General features: G+C 51.2%; 2 protein-coding genes and 1 long non-coding RNA gene across 5 annotated transcripts in view; 1 reads left to right on the top strand and 2 right to left on the bottom strand.

Annotated features, from left to right (window-relative positions):
* Positions 1-1,164, bottom strand: part of RNF121 (ring finger protein 121) — a 98,671-nt gene extending 97,507 nt beyond the window's left edge. The window contains exon 1 of one of the 3 annotated variants that reach the window (XM_003129616.4): positions 1,038-1,164. In XM_003129616.4, the coding sequence (XP_003129664.1) occupies positions 1,038-1,100 (63 nt within the window). In that variant the 5' untranslated portion in view covers positions 1,101-1,164. The remainder of the gene's footprint in view (positions 1-1,037) is intronic. The other 2 variants (XM_005653662.3, XM_005653660.3) reach the window with 2 other exon arrangements.
* Positions 1,213-14,855, top strand: part of LOC100523131 (short transient receptor potential channel 2-like) — a 39,067-nt gene continuing 25,424 nt past the window's right edge. Inside the window, exons 1-8 of the mRNA XM_021062471.1 lie at positions 1,213-1,786; positions 5,476-5,641; positions 6,984-7,125; positions 7,815-7,970; positions 8,883-9,040; positions 10,406-10,426; positions 12,616-12,701; positions 12,939-13,111. Coding sequence (XP_020918130.1) covers positions 5,597-5,641; positions 6,984-7,125; positions 7,815-7,970; positions 8,883-9,040; positions 10,406-10,426; positions 12,616-12,701; positions 12,939-13,111 — 781 coding nt within the window. The 5' untranslated portion in view covers positions 1,213-1,786; positions 5,476-5,596. The remainder of the gene's footprint in view (positions 1,787-5,475; positions 5,642-6,983; positions 7,126-7,814; positions 7,971-8,882; positions 9,041-10,405; positions 10,427-12,615; positions 12,702-12,938; positions 13,112-14,855) is intronic.
* LOC110255394 lies at positions 5,591-10,050 on the bottom strand. Its single transcript, XR_002335527.1, has 3 exons — positions 9,338-10,050; positions 9,202-9,254; positions 5,591-5,676 (listed from the first exon to the last, which is right to left on the bottom strand). It is a non-coding gene; the product is annotated as an uncharacterized LOC110255394 (long non-coding RNA).

Raw genomic sequence — 14,855 nt, 5'->3', positions numbered from 1 at the left:
AAGCACCCCTAGCCAGGAATGCTCCTTTGGCCTCGCAATCTTCTCCCTCTCCTTTCTCCACTTCCCTCTCTGCTTCTCAGCGCTGTCCCTTCATTCCCTTCAAACCAACGTCTCCTTCCTCCCAGGGGTTTCCTTCAAGGACCACTGGTAATTAACCACACCAGTTGTTAAATGTCTGCTATGTAGGAAAAGGGGACACAGACCCTCAGGAGCTCACGCTGGAAGCAGGCGTAAGTCTACAGGAGAAAGAGAGAGCCAGAGAATCACTTATCCCTTAAGCTCCTCTCCCCTGGGAAGCGGTTCCTGGCCCCAAGTGAACTGGTCCCCTCTTCTCAGTGCCAACAGTACACCTCTGATGCAATGACGACTAGTGTGTGTCTCTCACCTTCGGACTGTGGACTCTCCAATGGGAGGTCCCTCGTGTCCGTAGCACTCAGCCCAGGACTCGGCACAAAGATGATACTTAATGTTTGTTAAGTGAGTGAATGAATGAATTCCGCGCTATAATCGTTTACTCATCCATTCGTGGACCAAAACTTTACTGTGCCCACATTGTGTACAAAGTTCTAGAACACAGAGAGCTCTTACATAAAAATAACTCCAAGCTACAGTCCTAGTGGATCCGCACTCTTCCCGGGGCGCGTCCCCACCCCCGACTCCAAACCTCTCGCCCAAGAAGACTCCACTTCCTCGAAGTCCACGCCCCTCCAACTCAAACCACCTGGCAGCCCTTTTGCCGCCCCAGGACCCCCAGCTAGTAACCTCGATTCTTAACACCCCCACCTCTCCGACTCCTCTCCCCGCTCTCCATCGCTACCCCTGTACCGCAAGCCTTCCACCTCATGACCGCCTCCGAGCCCCTGAGTCCAGGAGTCGAGGGTACCTCAGATTTCCCTCTCCGCGCACCCGCTCTCCAGTCGGCTCCTTTCCTCTCAGGATCCCAGCTCTCCTAGGACCCCTCACTCCCGATGCCGCCTCTCCCCTCCCTTAACTTTCGGGTTGAGTCTCTCCTCTTCTTGACTCTCAACTCTTCTTACCTCGTCCAGCTCCCGTTCCCCGGCAGCACCTGCTCCAACATCCACCTCCACCACTGCCGCCATCTTCAGAGCTCTCCCCTCCCCCCAGGCCCCGCGCGAGCCAGCTGCTTCCGCCGCTCAAGTGCTCTCAGCCAATCGGCGGCGCGGGCTCTGGCAGAGGGGGCGGGGCACCAAGAGAGGCGGAGACCTGACGAGAACTAAGAGACCGTCTACCTGCTACCCATTTAAAGGTCAAGAAGGATTGGAGCCCGTGCTCGTCTGGCTTCGGCGGGCGACGTTTCTTGCAAAATGAGAAATTGGGCTTGTACTATTTTCGGGGAAAATATTTCACCAATTTTCCCCTTTGGAGAGCCAAAGAAAAGGGTCCCTAAACCGTCCACTTTTGCGACGCTCCCTCACTCTGGGCCGCAGGACTGAAGCGTGGAGACTAAGGACTACGTTTCCCAGAATGCCTGGAAGCTAACCCGGAAGTTTAAATTTTGCTCTCTAGACAGGAGATTTGTAGTGAAATATACATAAACCACACGGATGTATTTTACTGGCTGTAGCATATGCCTCCTCCCCTCGGCGGGACTCGTTTTCCAGAAACTGCGGCTTCTTGAGGCCCCAGAACGAATTTCCGGGCGCAAGAGGTGGAAGAGTGGTGCTGGGGGTCAGGAGGCGGAGGTCAGAGGACAAAATTGGCGGGAGAATGGCTTCGTGGTCCACGATCTGAAGCAGCTGCGGCTCTTCGAGGTCCATTATCCCGGGTGAGGGGCGTTGGAGGTTGTTGATGGGAAGGGGAGTGGACGAAAGGGAGGGAGTGGGCAAAACAGCGGGTTCCGAGGAGTCTGGGAGGTAGCCGCGTGGCTTAGGCTTCTGAAAGCTGAGCACCGAAGAGCCTTGCGGGAACCTCCACAGCCCCCCAACTGCTTCTTAGGCTCTCACGCCCCGGGATCCACTTCACACACGTCTCCGTACTCTTTCCTACGCCCACAGTCTGCGTCCCCAGCTACTGTCTATTCTCTATGCTGCACTCCAGCTTCCTAACTCATTTCCAACACCCTGTTATTTGTGCATGGGAAACCAATACCTCGCAAGCCTGTGGTCCCTGCTCACACGCTCCCAGGACGCCCACGGATAGGGCCAGGATGTCGTGTGGGCTCACAGAGTATTAGGACAATCAACTTTATCTGGGACCAACGGGAAGTTACAGAGTACTGTTTACACCGCGTACAGGCATCTCATCTATTTTAAATGGGAATTACACTTACGTGAAACTTAATACAGAGACTGTTAGTAACACTGTATACTCATCACCCCAAATTGACAACCGACATCACGATCTGTATCCTCTTTTTTTTTTTTAATGATACAATGAGAGAGAAAATTTGAACTTACCTGTGTCTTCTACTGTCAGACTCATTACCCTTTTTTCCTCCCCAGAAGCAACTACTATAATTAGCTGTGTATTTTCCTCACCTGTTGAAAACAATCATGTGTACTTACCGGCAGTATTTTTATCATTTTCTTTTTCAACGAACATAAGTGCTGTTTTTCTACGTATCATTCTATAACTTATTCTTTAACTTATTTTTTGAAGGCTCTCCATGTTTACATATATTTACATCTAATTTATTCCTTTTAACTATTATATAACATTTCATTGAATGATACGCATTTCATTTACCCATTCCTCAACTAATGGACATTAGAGTTTTGTGCTTTTTGCTATTAGAAACATTATGCGTATCTTTTTGTGCATGTGTGAGTCCCTCTAGAGCTGCACTGTTTAAATAAATTAACCAGGAGGCGGGAGGCTTGTGGCTACTCTTGTACTATAGCTAGTCAGACTAGCTATATAGATATATATATAGATATATATCTATATAGATGTGCTGGAAATGTTTAGAAAAGGGCCCGTTTCACCATATTATTGCTAATCCTTAATGTTGTAGACTTTTATATATTGTCCAGTCTTAGAGGAACAGGTATATACAATTTCCTTATTATCAATGAAGCTGAGGACTTTTTTTATTTGGACTTTCGGTCATGCCACGTTCATCTTATGTGAATTGTATGTTTATATCATCTCTCCAGTTTTATATTGGACTGCTTGCCCTTTCCTTACTGATTCATAGTATTAAAAAAAAAAAAATTCTAGGAGCTCCTGTTGTGGCTCAGCAGTAATGAACTTGACTAGTATCCATGAGAACGTAGGTTTGATCCCTGGCCCGCTCAGTGGGTTAAGGATCTGGGTTGCCGTGAGCTGTGGTGTAGGCTAGAAAGTGTAGATCCAATTTGACCCCTAGCCTGGGAACTTCCATATGCTGCAGGCGCAGCCCTAAAAAGCAAAAACGAGAACTTCCATATGCTGCAGGCACAGCCCTAAAAAGAGTGTATGCAAGGGTTGGGAGGTCAGAAAGCACTTGATCCTGGGAGTGCTACAAGCATTCGTTAGAGATGTTCATGACAAAGATTGCGTATCTTATTCACTGCCAGGTAACCTAGTACAGTGCCTGGTACCTAGATTAACTACATGAAATATCCAAGATTGACGGCTTCAGGGACCCCAGGCTGTGGTGGAGTTTTGGGGCTGGCTGAGTCAGACATCTGTATGTCAGGTAGGAGAGACGGTGGAATTTTCCCATCAAACCACAAATGTATCCTGGGAGTTTCTCCAAAACAGAGACCCTATCACATTTATTTTTGTATCTCCAGCATCGAGCAGAGAGCAGGAAAAATTGTTGACTGTTCAGTGAGTTCCAACCACGGGAATAACCAGCTGTAATTAATCTAGAGGCCTAGGCGGTCACTCAGGACTTGCCCTGCATTCTCCTCTCGCTGAAGCTTTGGCACCATCTTGCCTGTAACCCATGGCCTTTCGATGGCCTTCACTGAGGGTTTTATTACTGCCGTCGCAGCAGTCTGCCTCACTCTGAGCCTTCCACCACGGCTGGCCCTTGGGAACGCAGTTTTATGGTCATTCATTCAGCAGACATTTGTTATACACTGCTCCCTCTTACACTGAGGATCTAGAAAAATCAAACATGAAGCCTGTCCTCCAAGAGTTTACAACTGATCAAGGGACAGAAGACACGTGCAGATAATTGTAACACAGAACAGAGAGGATGGAGCTATCACCTTGAGTGTTGGGCAGAGCGGAGGTGGGCATCAAAAATGGATTCGATTGACAAGGGGAAGGGAGAGAGCATTCCAAGCAGGAGCAATGGCATCGACAACATCTTGGAGAAGGAAACATTTTTGGGTGGGAAGGAGCCAAGAAGAGCTTTATAGCCAGGAATGTATCAAGGCTCATGGTCTCTTTTCCAGGGACCAGGTGGGTAACAAATGAATAAAAGGGGCAGGATGTAAATATCTGGGGAAAGACCCCACCTTAAAGGCATTCAGACAACACCTCTGCGAAAGGGATCAAAGCTAAGTGATAGATGCGTGAGAGTTCATTATACTAATACATGTTTTTGCATATAATTAAATTTTTCCATAAAAAGTTTCATAAAAGACAAAGTACAAATACCCCTATGAACTTTTAAGGTTAAATGAAGAAACAAAGCAATGGAAGTTCCCCTTGTGGCTCAGTGGCAACGAGCCTGACTGGTATCCATGAGGATGTGGGTCCCATCCCTGGCCTCGCTCAGCGGGTCAGGGATCTCAGACTGTTGTGGCTGCGGTGCAGGCCGCCAGCTATAGGTCCAATTCGACCCCAGCCAGGGAACTTCTATATGCCACAGGTGTGGCCCTATAAAAGCGGAAAAAAAAAAAAGAGAGAGAGAGAGAAAGAAAGAAAGAAAGCAATAATGGGTAAAACACATCCTCTAGTGCAAGGAATAGTAGGAGATGAAGCAGGAAATGGAGAGATCTACGTTGTAGATGCTTTGAGGGGCCAAGCTGAATTAATACGTATTAAGTACCTCTCATGTAGCAAGGGGTTTGCAGACAGCAGCAAGCCACTGAAGATTTCTTGAGGAATAACTTAATGAAAAGCTAATTTAGGAAGATTCATTTTATGGGGAGAAAAAAAAACCCAAGAGACTGGTATCATGTTTTTGTGGTTTGGTTGCTTTTTATGGCCACACCTGTGGCACATGGAAGTTCTCAGGCCAGGGATTGAATCTGAGCCACAGCTGCAGCAATGCCAGATCCTTTAACCCACTACTTTGGTTTGGTAATTGCACCTGCACCTCGGCAGCAACTCCAGCTGCTGCAGTCAGATTCTTAACCCAGGCACCATGGAGGGAACTCCCTGTATCACATTTTCAGTTGAATATTCGTTGTTTATCTTTACTTTGTGCTAGGCTCTAGGGATAGAAAGACGAATGATTTAAGGCACAGTTCGTGTCCTTGGGAGCTCACCTGCATACGTATAATCCGCCGCCATCATGTTACTTTTTCTTTTCATGCCGTGGCTTGTTTTTTGTTCTTTTGTTCTCTTCTTCAGGAGTAACTGAGGACTCCTTCTCTTCGGAAAGCTGACAGGACCAAAACGTAGGCGTTGCCAAAGCAGTGACAGAAGCAATCTCAGGAGAAAGCATCTTGCCTTGGCAGCTGCTGAGCCCGCCATGGCTCCTGTGAAGATTAGCCACGTGGTGTCATTTTCATCTCAGGTATGTTCATTGCAGGCCTGATTTCTTCTTGGTAACTGAAGGGAGTGGAAAAGAAAGAAAGAAGGAGATTTGGCTCCACCTCCAGAAAACTCCCAATCGAATAGAAAAGACATTGTCCCTTCTTTGAAAGTTCAGCGTCGCAGGAGGGAAACTCAGCTCTTGCCTTCCCGTTGTTCCCAGAGCGATGCAGGAGGTAGGAGAGCAGTGTTCCCAGGAATTAAAGGCAAAGAGGGACACGACCTCAGGATTCTACCCTTAATGGGAGGGAGGTGGCAAAGCCCTAGGCCCCAAGTCTGCACCAGGGTCCCCAGAAGGGCAGTTCAGTCCCTCGGTCATTGAGAGGAGGCCAGGACACTCAAGGTCCTCCCTGACCTGCTGGAGGGTAGCCCCACACCATCAGAGGTCATCTCTGCCTCCTCCCTAAAAGCCCACGAAATTCCAGGAAATTTCCATGATCACCATCAGTGCTGGGAGCTGGGCGCTGGGCCTTGGGCCCAGGACTGAGGCCACCCTTCCTCCACTGTCATTTCTCTTTCCATTTACCCCTTCTCCTCACGCGCCCCGTCCTGTTACCCTAGGCTTTCTCCAGCGGTGTGTTCTGGGTAGGAGAAGTCTGCCTTTCACGGCCGTATCATTTGCATGGTGGGAGATTTCACATCCACGGCCTCCAGACCCTAATGACAGCAATGCCTCCTTGTCGTGACGGTGATCAGAAACATCCCCACTCATTTCAGAAAGGCCCTTAGAGAGTCTTTAGGAATTACTATGTCAACTCCTATTCCTTTTTTTTTTTGTCTTTTGTCCTTTTAGGGCTGCACCCATGGCATATGGAAGTTCCCAGGCTAGGGGTCGAATCGGAGCTGTAGCCACCGGCCTACACCACAGCCACAGCAATGCCAGATCCAAGCCGCGTCTGTGACCTACACCACAGCTCACAGCAACACCGGATCCTTAACCCACTGAGCGAGGCCAGGGATCGAACCCGCAACCTCCTGGTTCCTAGTCAGATTCGTTAACCAGTGAGCCACGACGGGAACTCCAAGAGTTCCCACTTTGGTTGCTTATTTGGTCTTTTGGCCTTGGGTAAGTTTCTGAACCTAAGCTTCTGTTTGTGGATCTGTTACTAAGGAGCAAAAATAATAACTACCTGAAGTTGTCATGAGGATTAAACGAGGTAGTCAGATAATGGAAGGACCATACATCCCTTGGCACGTGATAGACGGACTCCTGTCTGGTGCCTTTTCTATCATGTTAGGATCCCGGAGGGTCCAGAGCACAGGGCATCCTTTGTTCCCTGGGGCTCAGCGAGGGTCCCGATATTCTCCTCCTGTCTCTGACTTAGGATCCCAAATATCCGGTGGCGAACTTGCTGAACCCAGACAGTCAGAGGGGACCTTGGCTCAGCTGCCCTCGGGACAAGAGTGGACAACTGAAAGTGGAGCTTCAGCTGGAGAGGGCAGTGCCCATCGGCTACATTGACGTGGGTGAGTGAACCTCTCACGGGGCCGGGGAGCGGAGAAAGGGTCCCTGCAGGTGCTGAGCAGCCTGGTGTGAGGGGAGGTGCGGCCCTCGCCCTGGGGACACGTGTGTGGCTTGGGCGACCCTATGGATGCCACTCCTTGAAATACGCAGCCCAGCCCCCTGCTTTGCTCTGAGTGGTCTCGGGAACCACTAGGACATTAGCATAATTATAAATGCCAACACACAGAACCTGCTTGTGCCTCTAAACGTCAGTGTCCGGAGGCTGCCGAGGGGTAAATGGTGCAGCCTCATCCAGGAAGGTCCAGAGGAGTTTCTAGGTTGAGAAAATTGGCCTTAGAACTCTCTGGAACAGAGAACTGACCCCGACTGGTTTTCCCTCTGCCGGGCAGGGAGATGTCAGGCTCCCTGGCTAGGATTTAAGAGTGACAGAGTTTAGCACTGCCCCAGAGCCAGAGGACACGGAGTCCTTGGGTCCGGGGACAGTTTCTGGCCAGGGGCACATGGTGAAGCTTATCTAGTGGCTGTGGTCTCTTCCGCTTCAGGTACTGGCTCACTGTGCTGCTCCAACTTTCTGGGTTTCCATCGGCTCTGGAAAGGAGGGGTGTCTGCTTCCCACGGACCCCCTGTGAGCAGTCAGGGGAGCCCCTGTCATCCCCTCGCCCTCAACCTTCTCTCACCCTTTTGTCCCCAGGTAACTGTGGCTGTGCTTTCCTGCAGATTGATGTGGGTCGTTCGTCCTGGTCCCTGGACAGGCCTTTTGTCACCCTGCTCCCTGCAACCATGCTGATGTCCCTGGCTGACTCAAAGCAGGGGAAAAACCGCTCGGGGGTCCGCATGTTTAAAGATGGTGAGGAGGCCAGCGCAGAAGGGGAAGGGGGCAGAGGGTGGTTCTGAGAAGGAGGGACGCGGGATGCAGGGCGGGAGGGGGAGAGTCGGGGGGGGGCTGCGCAGGGCTGAGTCGGTTAAGGAGTGGGCAGCTGCCTGCCCGTTTCCCAGCTGGGCAGCCTGGTGGCCGGGCATACTGACGAGAGAGCTCTGAGCACATTTACCCAGCATGCGAATCGGCGAAGCTGGTCTCGAAGCCCGCGTGTGACTAGGGTGGTTGTGTGTGTGTACAGTGTGCGTCTAGGATGTTACTGCCGTCACGGCAGCCCCTGTGCTGGTATGGTTACGCAGCGCACAGCGTTTCCCGAGTCCTGGAAGGGTTGGTCTGGGTGGAACTGGAGGTGTTGGTGATGCCGTGAAGGGGGAGTGATACGGGCCGCACTTGGAGGCAAGGTGCCACTAGAGACTGCTGGGAGATGCAGGTGACAAGGGCTCTCGTGTCGTGTCGTGTGAGTGACTGCGTAGCACGGTGATGCCGTGAGGGTGGCCGGGGCTCCCGGGCCAGGGAGGGGCCTACTGCAGCTCAGCTAATCCATCGGGCAAACTGTCACCCCAGACCCCAGCGCTCCAGACGGCCCCTCTTAAAATGAGACATCGATGAGGTCTCTGCCAAGGAAGGACGCTGCCTGGGAACGTGTGGCACCGTGACAGAGGCCCAGGGGCAGGCAGGCAAGGCCCCAGGTCTGAGAGGGCTCCGCCTGGCCTGCGTGGCCCTGGCGGTCCCCGAATGCCCGGGCCTCCATGCCCTCTTCCCTGGCTCGGAGCCTCCCCTGCGTGGCCCCGGGCCCTGCTCTCCCTCCCCGGAGCGGCCTTCCTCCTCCTCCCATTCCTGCGTTTCCTTCCTCCCTCATTTTCTTTGTCTTTTTTCCTTGAGACGACTTCTTGGCTCCGGCCTCAGGCGAGTCATGGGATCGACTTCGCCTGACCTGCTCCCAGCCCTTCACGCGTCACCAGTCCTTCGGCCTGGCCTTCCTGCGGGTGTGCTCCTCTCTGGACTCCTCGGGCGACCCTGCGGTGGGGCCCTCGGGCCCTGTAACGCGGGGCCGGGCCAGGTATGTAGCCCGGCGGGGCAAAGACTTGCATGTTCCCACCCTGCTCAGCTTCGCGTGAGGATGCCTCACACACACACACACACACACACACACACACACACACACACACACACACAAAGTGGGCTTTGCTGCCCTTCTTACAGGCAGGCGTGAAGTCCTTTCCTCTCACGCACGGAAGATTCAGGTGAGCGAGCCTGCAACACAGGGTACACAGAGTTAGGGTTAGGGTTCTGGAGCCCTCGTGACATTCTTTTAGGACTCAAACTTAGCCTCATACCGTATTTCTAGGTTCTTGGGGACGACAGCCTTCATCAGACGTCTCCCTCCTGAAAAGCCCAGGACTCGCGTGCCGTCCCTCTGTCGTTGTCGTCCTCCGCCCCCGCTGCCTGGCACGGCCGGCTCCATCTCGGCTCTGTGCTCCGCAGTCCCCTCTGTCCCCTGCCTCTCTCCCTGGACAAGACCCCCATCCTCCTAAAAGACGCGTACAGGCTTCTGGCTGCGGACAGGTGTACGTAGGCAGCGGCTCAGTTGCCCTCCCCTTTTCTCAGGCCGTTTTCCAGTTATTATTTCTTCCTCAGCCTATTCGATGCAGTCACACAAGGCTGGAGTCACAGAGTCCTGGGGGGGACAGAAGACTTAGAGGGCGTCAGGTGCCAGCCGCCTCATTTTATATCTCAGACGGCGAAATGCGCACGTTATAATTCACACGGTGGGTCGGAGCAGAGCAGGGACCACAAGCGTGTCACCTGCCATTACACCGCAGTGCGTCCTCTGCATGGCATACATTTTGGAGACGCTTCAGACAGTTGATAGAAGCAGAGTCATGTTGATGCCCAGGCGTGCCCTGGACTGGAGTCACGCCCGTGGAGGTCACCAGGAAGCAGGAGGGGCCGAGCTAGGGAAGAGAGACTGCAGTTGGAGCGGCAGGAGGAGCCCGTGTTTTTGTCGCACGGCCTTAGGACAGAGCCAGAGCACGGACCAGGGAAGCCTGGCCTGAGGTGTGCCCTTCCGTGCGGGAAGAGCGGAAATGCCCCGGGACCCGGGAGAGCGGGGGTGCACCCCGCCAGGCCCGGCCTTGTCTGTGGACTCCAGAGCTCTGCGGCCCCGGCTGCTCAATCAAGGGGACGCTTCGTGAGAGGAGGGACCTGGCGGTCTGGTTCCATAAGGCATTCCTGGCAGCTAGGACGGGGCTGGAACACAGTGGGCTTCCTCGCCTAAGCGTCCGTTATGTTCACGACCTTGCAGAGGGAGGAGGCAGATACAGTCACCGTAACATTTAGGATTCAAACTGCGGTCCTTGGAGAGCAAAGCCAAGGCTGCCACTAAGAATTCCACCGGACAGCAGACACGAAGCAGGATGTCCCACGTGAACTAGGACATTTGGTCTCCTTAGTTATAGGCTAAATGAAGGCTGCCTAGACGTTTCCATTCTGGCCACGTCTAAATAACTGCGTCTTTAGGACCGTGGTGGGATGGAGCAGGAATGGAGCCAGCAGCTCCACCGCCGTAATGTCAGAAAGGCAGCGAACATCCAGAGCAGCGTGAAGCACATTATAGGTACCTCGATGAAACCACAGGGAAAGGGGGCCTAGACGTTTCTACCAGAAACAAATTGATGGCCCTCAGTTTTACAATTTAAGATGTCTAAAATGCCACAGGCTTTTTTCTCACGTGTCATTCTAGTGGTATCTTATAGCGAAAGCACAACAGAAGGGCTTGTAACCCTGCAAGATAAGGTCTTTCACCGTCACCACTTTCCCAGTTAGGAAACAGAAGCACAGAGAAATGCAGTGGGTGTCCCAGGCCCCACCGCCAAACAGTCTTCGAGCGGATTTGAACCCAGGCCCCCTGATTCCACTTAGCCCGTACTTGGAAGCTCAGTTCCTAATGCTTAACCTCATTTATGGTTATGATTGAATACGCCATCTCTATATACCCCTCTGGGTACCCTTTCTAGTAGTATTCACTTGGAAATTTATTCATTCTGAATTTTTATTGTGAATTTATGAAATTCACACTAGGTAAAGAAAAGGCCTGGAAAATTAAAGTATTTCAAAATTAATGCTAGGTCCAAGATGAGATGATAATGGCAATTAGAAAATTTTAAGGGAGTTTCCTTTATGGCTCAGTGGTTATTGAACCCAACTAGAATTCATGAAGATGCAGGTTTGATCCCTGGCCTCGCTCAGTGGGTTAGGGATCTGGCGGTGCTGTGAGCTGTATTGTAGGTCACAGACTCGGCTCATATCCCGAGTTGCTGTGGCTGTGGTGTAGACCGGCAGCTGTAGCTCTGATTGGACCCCTAGCCTGGGAATTTCCATGTACTGTGGGTGCGGCCCTAAAAAGCAAAAAAAAAAAAGAAAGAAAATTTTAAACAATGAATGTGAATAAAAATACTACTCCAATTTGCAGAATGAGGTCAAAATCACACTTTACCAGAATGACACCTCGGAAAGAATTTGTGATAGAAGACGCAGAGCTGAAAATCAATGGGAAAAACTTTAAATTTTTTAAATTCAAGGGAAAGAAGGAAACTTGGAAAAATAAAAAAGGAAAAAGCCACAGATGAATCAACACAGATAAACAGAGTTTTGACAAAGAATTAAGAAACTCTAACATACCACCTAAATAAAATCTATATAGAAATGATTATTGCTCATAGACATGACTGGAGTTAGAAGCAGAGAGGTTTATAAAATGCCTATGATGGTTAGATATGGTGACTGATGCTAGAAAGAGACACCATGGGAGTTCCCTGGTGGTCTAGGGGTTAGGATTTGGCACTTTCCCCCCTGTGGCCTGATTCAGTCCCTGGCCTGGGAACTGAGATCCCACATCAAGCCACTGCACGCCACAGCCAAAAAGGAGAACAAGACGGGGGGTATGTATATACACATCTTTTTCTAGATGGCTGGAAGTTGTGGCCAAAATTGGTAGGTTTTTAGTGACAAGTGAGCAAAATCATTCACAAAATCTACTGGAATTTAAACAGTCTTATAAAATGATATTAAGAGAAAAAGGACTAAAATGTCCCCAGATAGTTCAAAATAGAACTATTTTCAAATATACAGAAATATGTATATATATATATAAATTGTTTCTCGCAGGTATACAGAGATGAGTGGATTGAGTTTCGTACATACATGAATCAGGTTTTTTTTTTTATCAATTTTATATATGTACAAACTTTAAAAATGGGGTGTGTGTGTGTGTGTGTGTGTATACACACACTTTCCAAAATTTGCACATGACAGCGGTCCCATAGCCCTGTTTTTCCCAATAGCGTCTGTCCTTTTCTCCTGGGCTCTTTTAGGATCATGACCAAGCCCTTAGCTTTGGGGAACTGAGTACACAAAAGTCACCGAATCACACATCTCAGAGCTGGAAGCGAGTGTGCATGCACAAGCCGAGGGGCCACGTACACATTCCAGCCGATACACTCACGCGTTACCGAAGCCGGAGTCCTCGGGTTCGGGCGTCCCATGGCACTAGGTGGCAGTGTCGCCTGGTGGTGAATTCAGGGCTGTGTTTCCAGCTCTCCATCTTCTCTCGCAGGGCTCTTCTGATGCGCAGGAGCCTGGTCCCAGCCCCTGGCTGGCTAATCCTTCCATCCGGAGGACGTTCTTCCCGGATCCTCAAACGTACGTAGCTGCCAGCGTGGAGGCCTCCCGGCCACTGCTCGGTTCTTTCCCCTGGAAGAGAAAGGCTGCGAGGCACGGGCACGCACGCCCTGCCTGGGTTCTCGCGAATCACATACGCTAGGCCTTAAGCCCGTCTGCGGACCAAGCCACCGTCCCTGGTTAGTCAGGTGCTGCCGCCCTGGGTGCGCAGAATGGAGTCTGTTCTGAATGAAGCAAGATCTCTCTGTTGCCCTGCAGGAGCACCAGGGAAATTTCAGAGCTCAGGAACATCCTCCAGCAGCTGCAGCCGGGGACGCTGGGCCGTTCCGCCTGCATGGTGCTTTCTGCTGCCCGCAAGGCAGCTCCAGCCTGTGTGGCAGACCCACACACCCGCCAAGCAGAACCAGGTCCCAGGCATCGAGGCAGCGCAGGTGAGGCCCCATACCCTTCCTTTGGCTCCTTACGCGCCCCAGCACCCTCCCTCCTCCTCGAATCCGTTCTTGCTGGATAAGGATGGCTCGCAGAGGGACCACGGGGGAGGAAAGACGCCTGTCGGGGTCTTGGTACTAGAAGGAACACCAACTCGTGTGCAGTCACTGAAAGAGCACTGGCCCAGGAGCCAAGAGTCCTTATCTCTGGGCCTCCAGTCCCTCGTCTTCAAAGTTAAGGAAGGAAACCGGATAGTATTTAGCCCTCCGGCCGTATTAATGTTCTGTGATCATCTCAGAAGGACAGTGAAGTCAGGACGGCGGTGCATGGAGCTTATTAGAGAAACGGAGGCATAGTGTGGCCTCATCACAGAGGAAAAAAGGAGGAACCATTTCGTTTGTTTTGTTTGTTTGTTTTGTCTTTTTGTCTTTTTAGAGCCACACCCGTGGCAAGTGGAGGTTCCCAGGCTAGGGGTCGAATCAGAGCTACAGCTGCCAGCCCACGCCACAGCCACAGCAACGCCAGATCCTTCACCCACTGATCAAGGCCAGGGATCGAACCTGCGTCCTCACGGATGCTAGTCAGATTCATTTCCACTGAGCCACAGCAGGAACTCCGAAGAACTGAACAATTTAGTAAAATCAGGCATGTGTTAGTTCATTTCAGAAACAGGTTATTATCCTCTAACAAATTGCCCCCAAATTGAGCGGCTTAAAACAGTATTGTCGCACCGTTTCTCATGATTAGCAATCCAGGTGTGACTTAACTGGGTCCTCTGGCTCTGGATCTGTCGCAGGCTGCTGTCATCGCAAGGCTCAGCGGGGCAGGATCCGCTCCCTCGCTCACTCCCATGCTTGTTGGTAGGATTCAGGAACCTAATCACAGAAGTGCCGTCCCACCACTTTTGCCGTGTTCTGTTCATTAGAAGCAAATGACTAAGTCCTGCCCACACTCAAGGGGAGGCATGAATAGCAGGAGCTAGAAACCGATGGGAGGCATTTCAGAAGCTACTTTCCGCATAAGGAAAGGTGGATGTTATCGTTTTAAAAGATGGAGAGGGAGTTCCCATCGTGGCTCAGCAGACACGAATCTGACTAGCCTCCATAGGACGCAGGTTCCATCCCTGGCCTCTGTCAGTGGGTTAAGGATCTGGCGTTGCTGTGGCTGTGGTGTAGGCCAGCAGCTCCAGCTCCAATTCGACCCCTAGCCTGGGAACCTCCATATGCCGCCGGTGCAGCCCTAAGAAGACAAATAAATAAATAAAAGATGGAGAATGGGGCAGGAACTAACCTTTTTGGGGGGTACCACACAGGCTGGGTGCTGGAGTTGTGAAAGCTCTTTGAAATACACTCAGTAAATCCCGCTGTATGTAGTGCTTCCTAAGTTCTAAATGGCTGGTAGATGGTTGTTGTTGGATTTGTTACCGCTCATTTGGCAAATATTAACTGCACATCTCTGTGTGAGGCTCTAGGCGAGGTGTCAGAAACAGCACAGTAAGTAAAATAGCAATGCCCCCACCCTGAGGGGGACATAGGTGTCCATGTCACACAGGGAATCTAAAACTTGAAACTGCGACAAGTGCTTCAAAGGCAAAGCATAATAGGGGGACCAGGTATAGAGGAAAGAATCCTGCCTCGGAGGACTTAGCACGTCCTCCGAGACTTACAGCAGGAGAGAGAAGTAACCCGGGGAGGAGGACAGAAAGAGTAGTCCTAAAAGAAGGAGCATCATGTGTGAAGCCGCTTT

This window comes from Sus scrofa, chromosome 9 (genome assembly GCF_000003025.6).
Source record: "Sus scrofa isolate TJ Tabasco breed Duroc chromosome 9, Sscrofa11.1, whole genome shotgun sequence".
In the NCBI taxonomy this organism is placed as follows: Eukaryota; Metazoa; Chordata; class Mammalia; order Artiodactyla; family Suidae; genus Sus; species Sus scrofa.
Note: the sequence above shows the minus strand (reverse complement) of the source record. Positions and strands in the feature narration are given on the sequence as shown.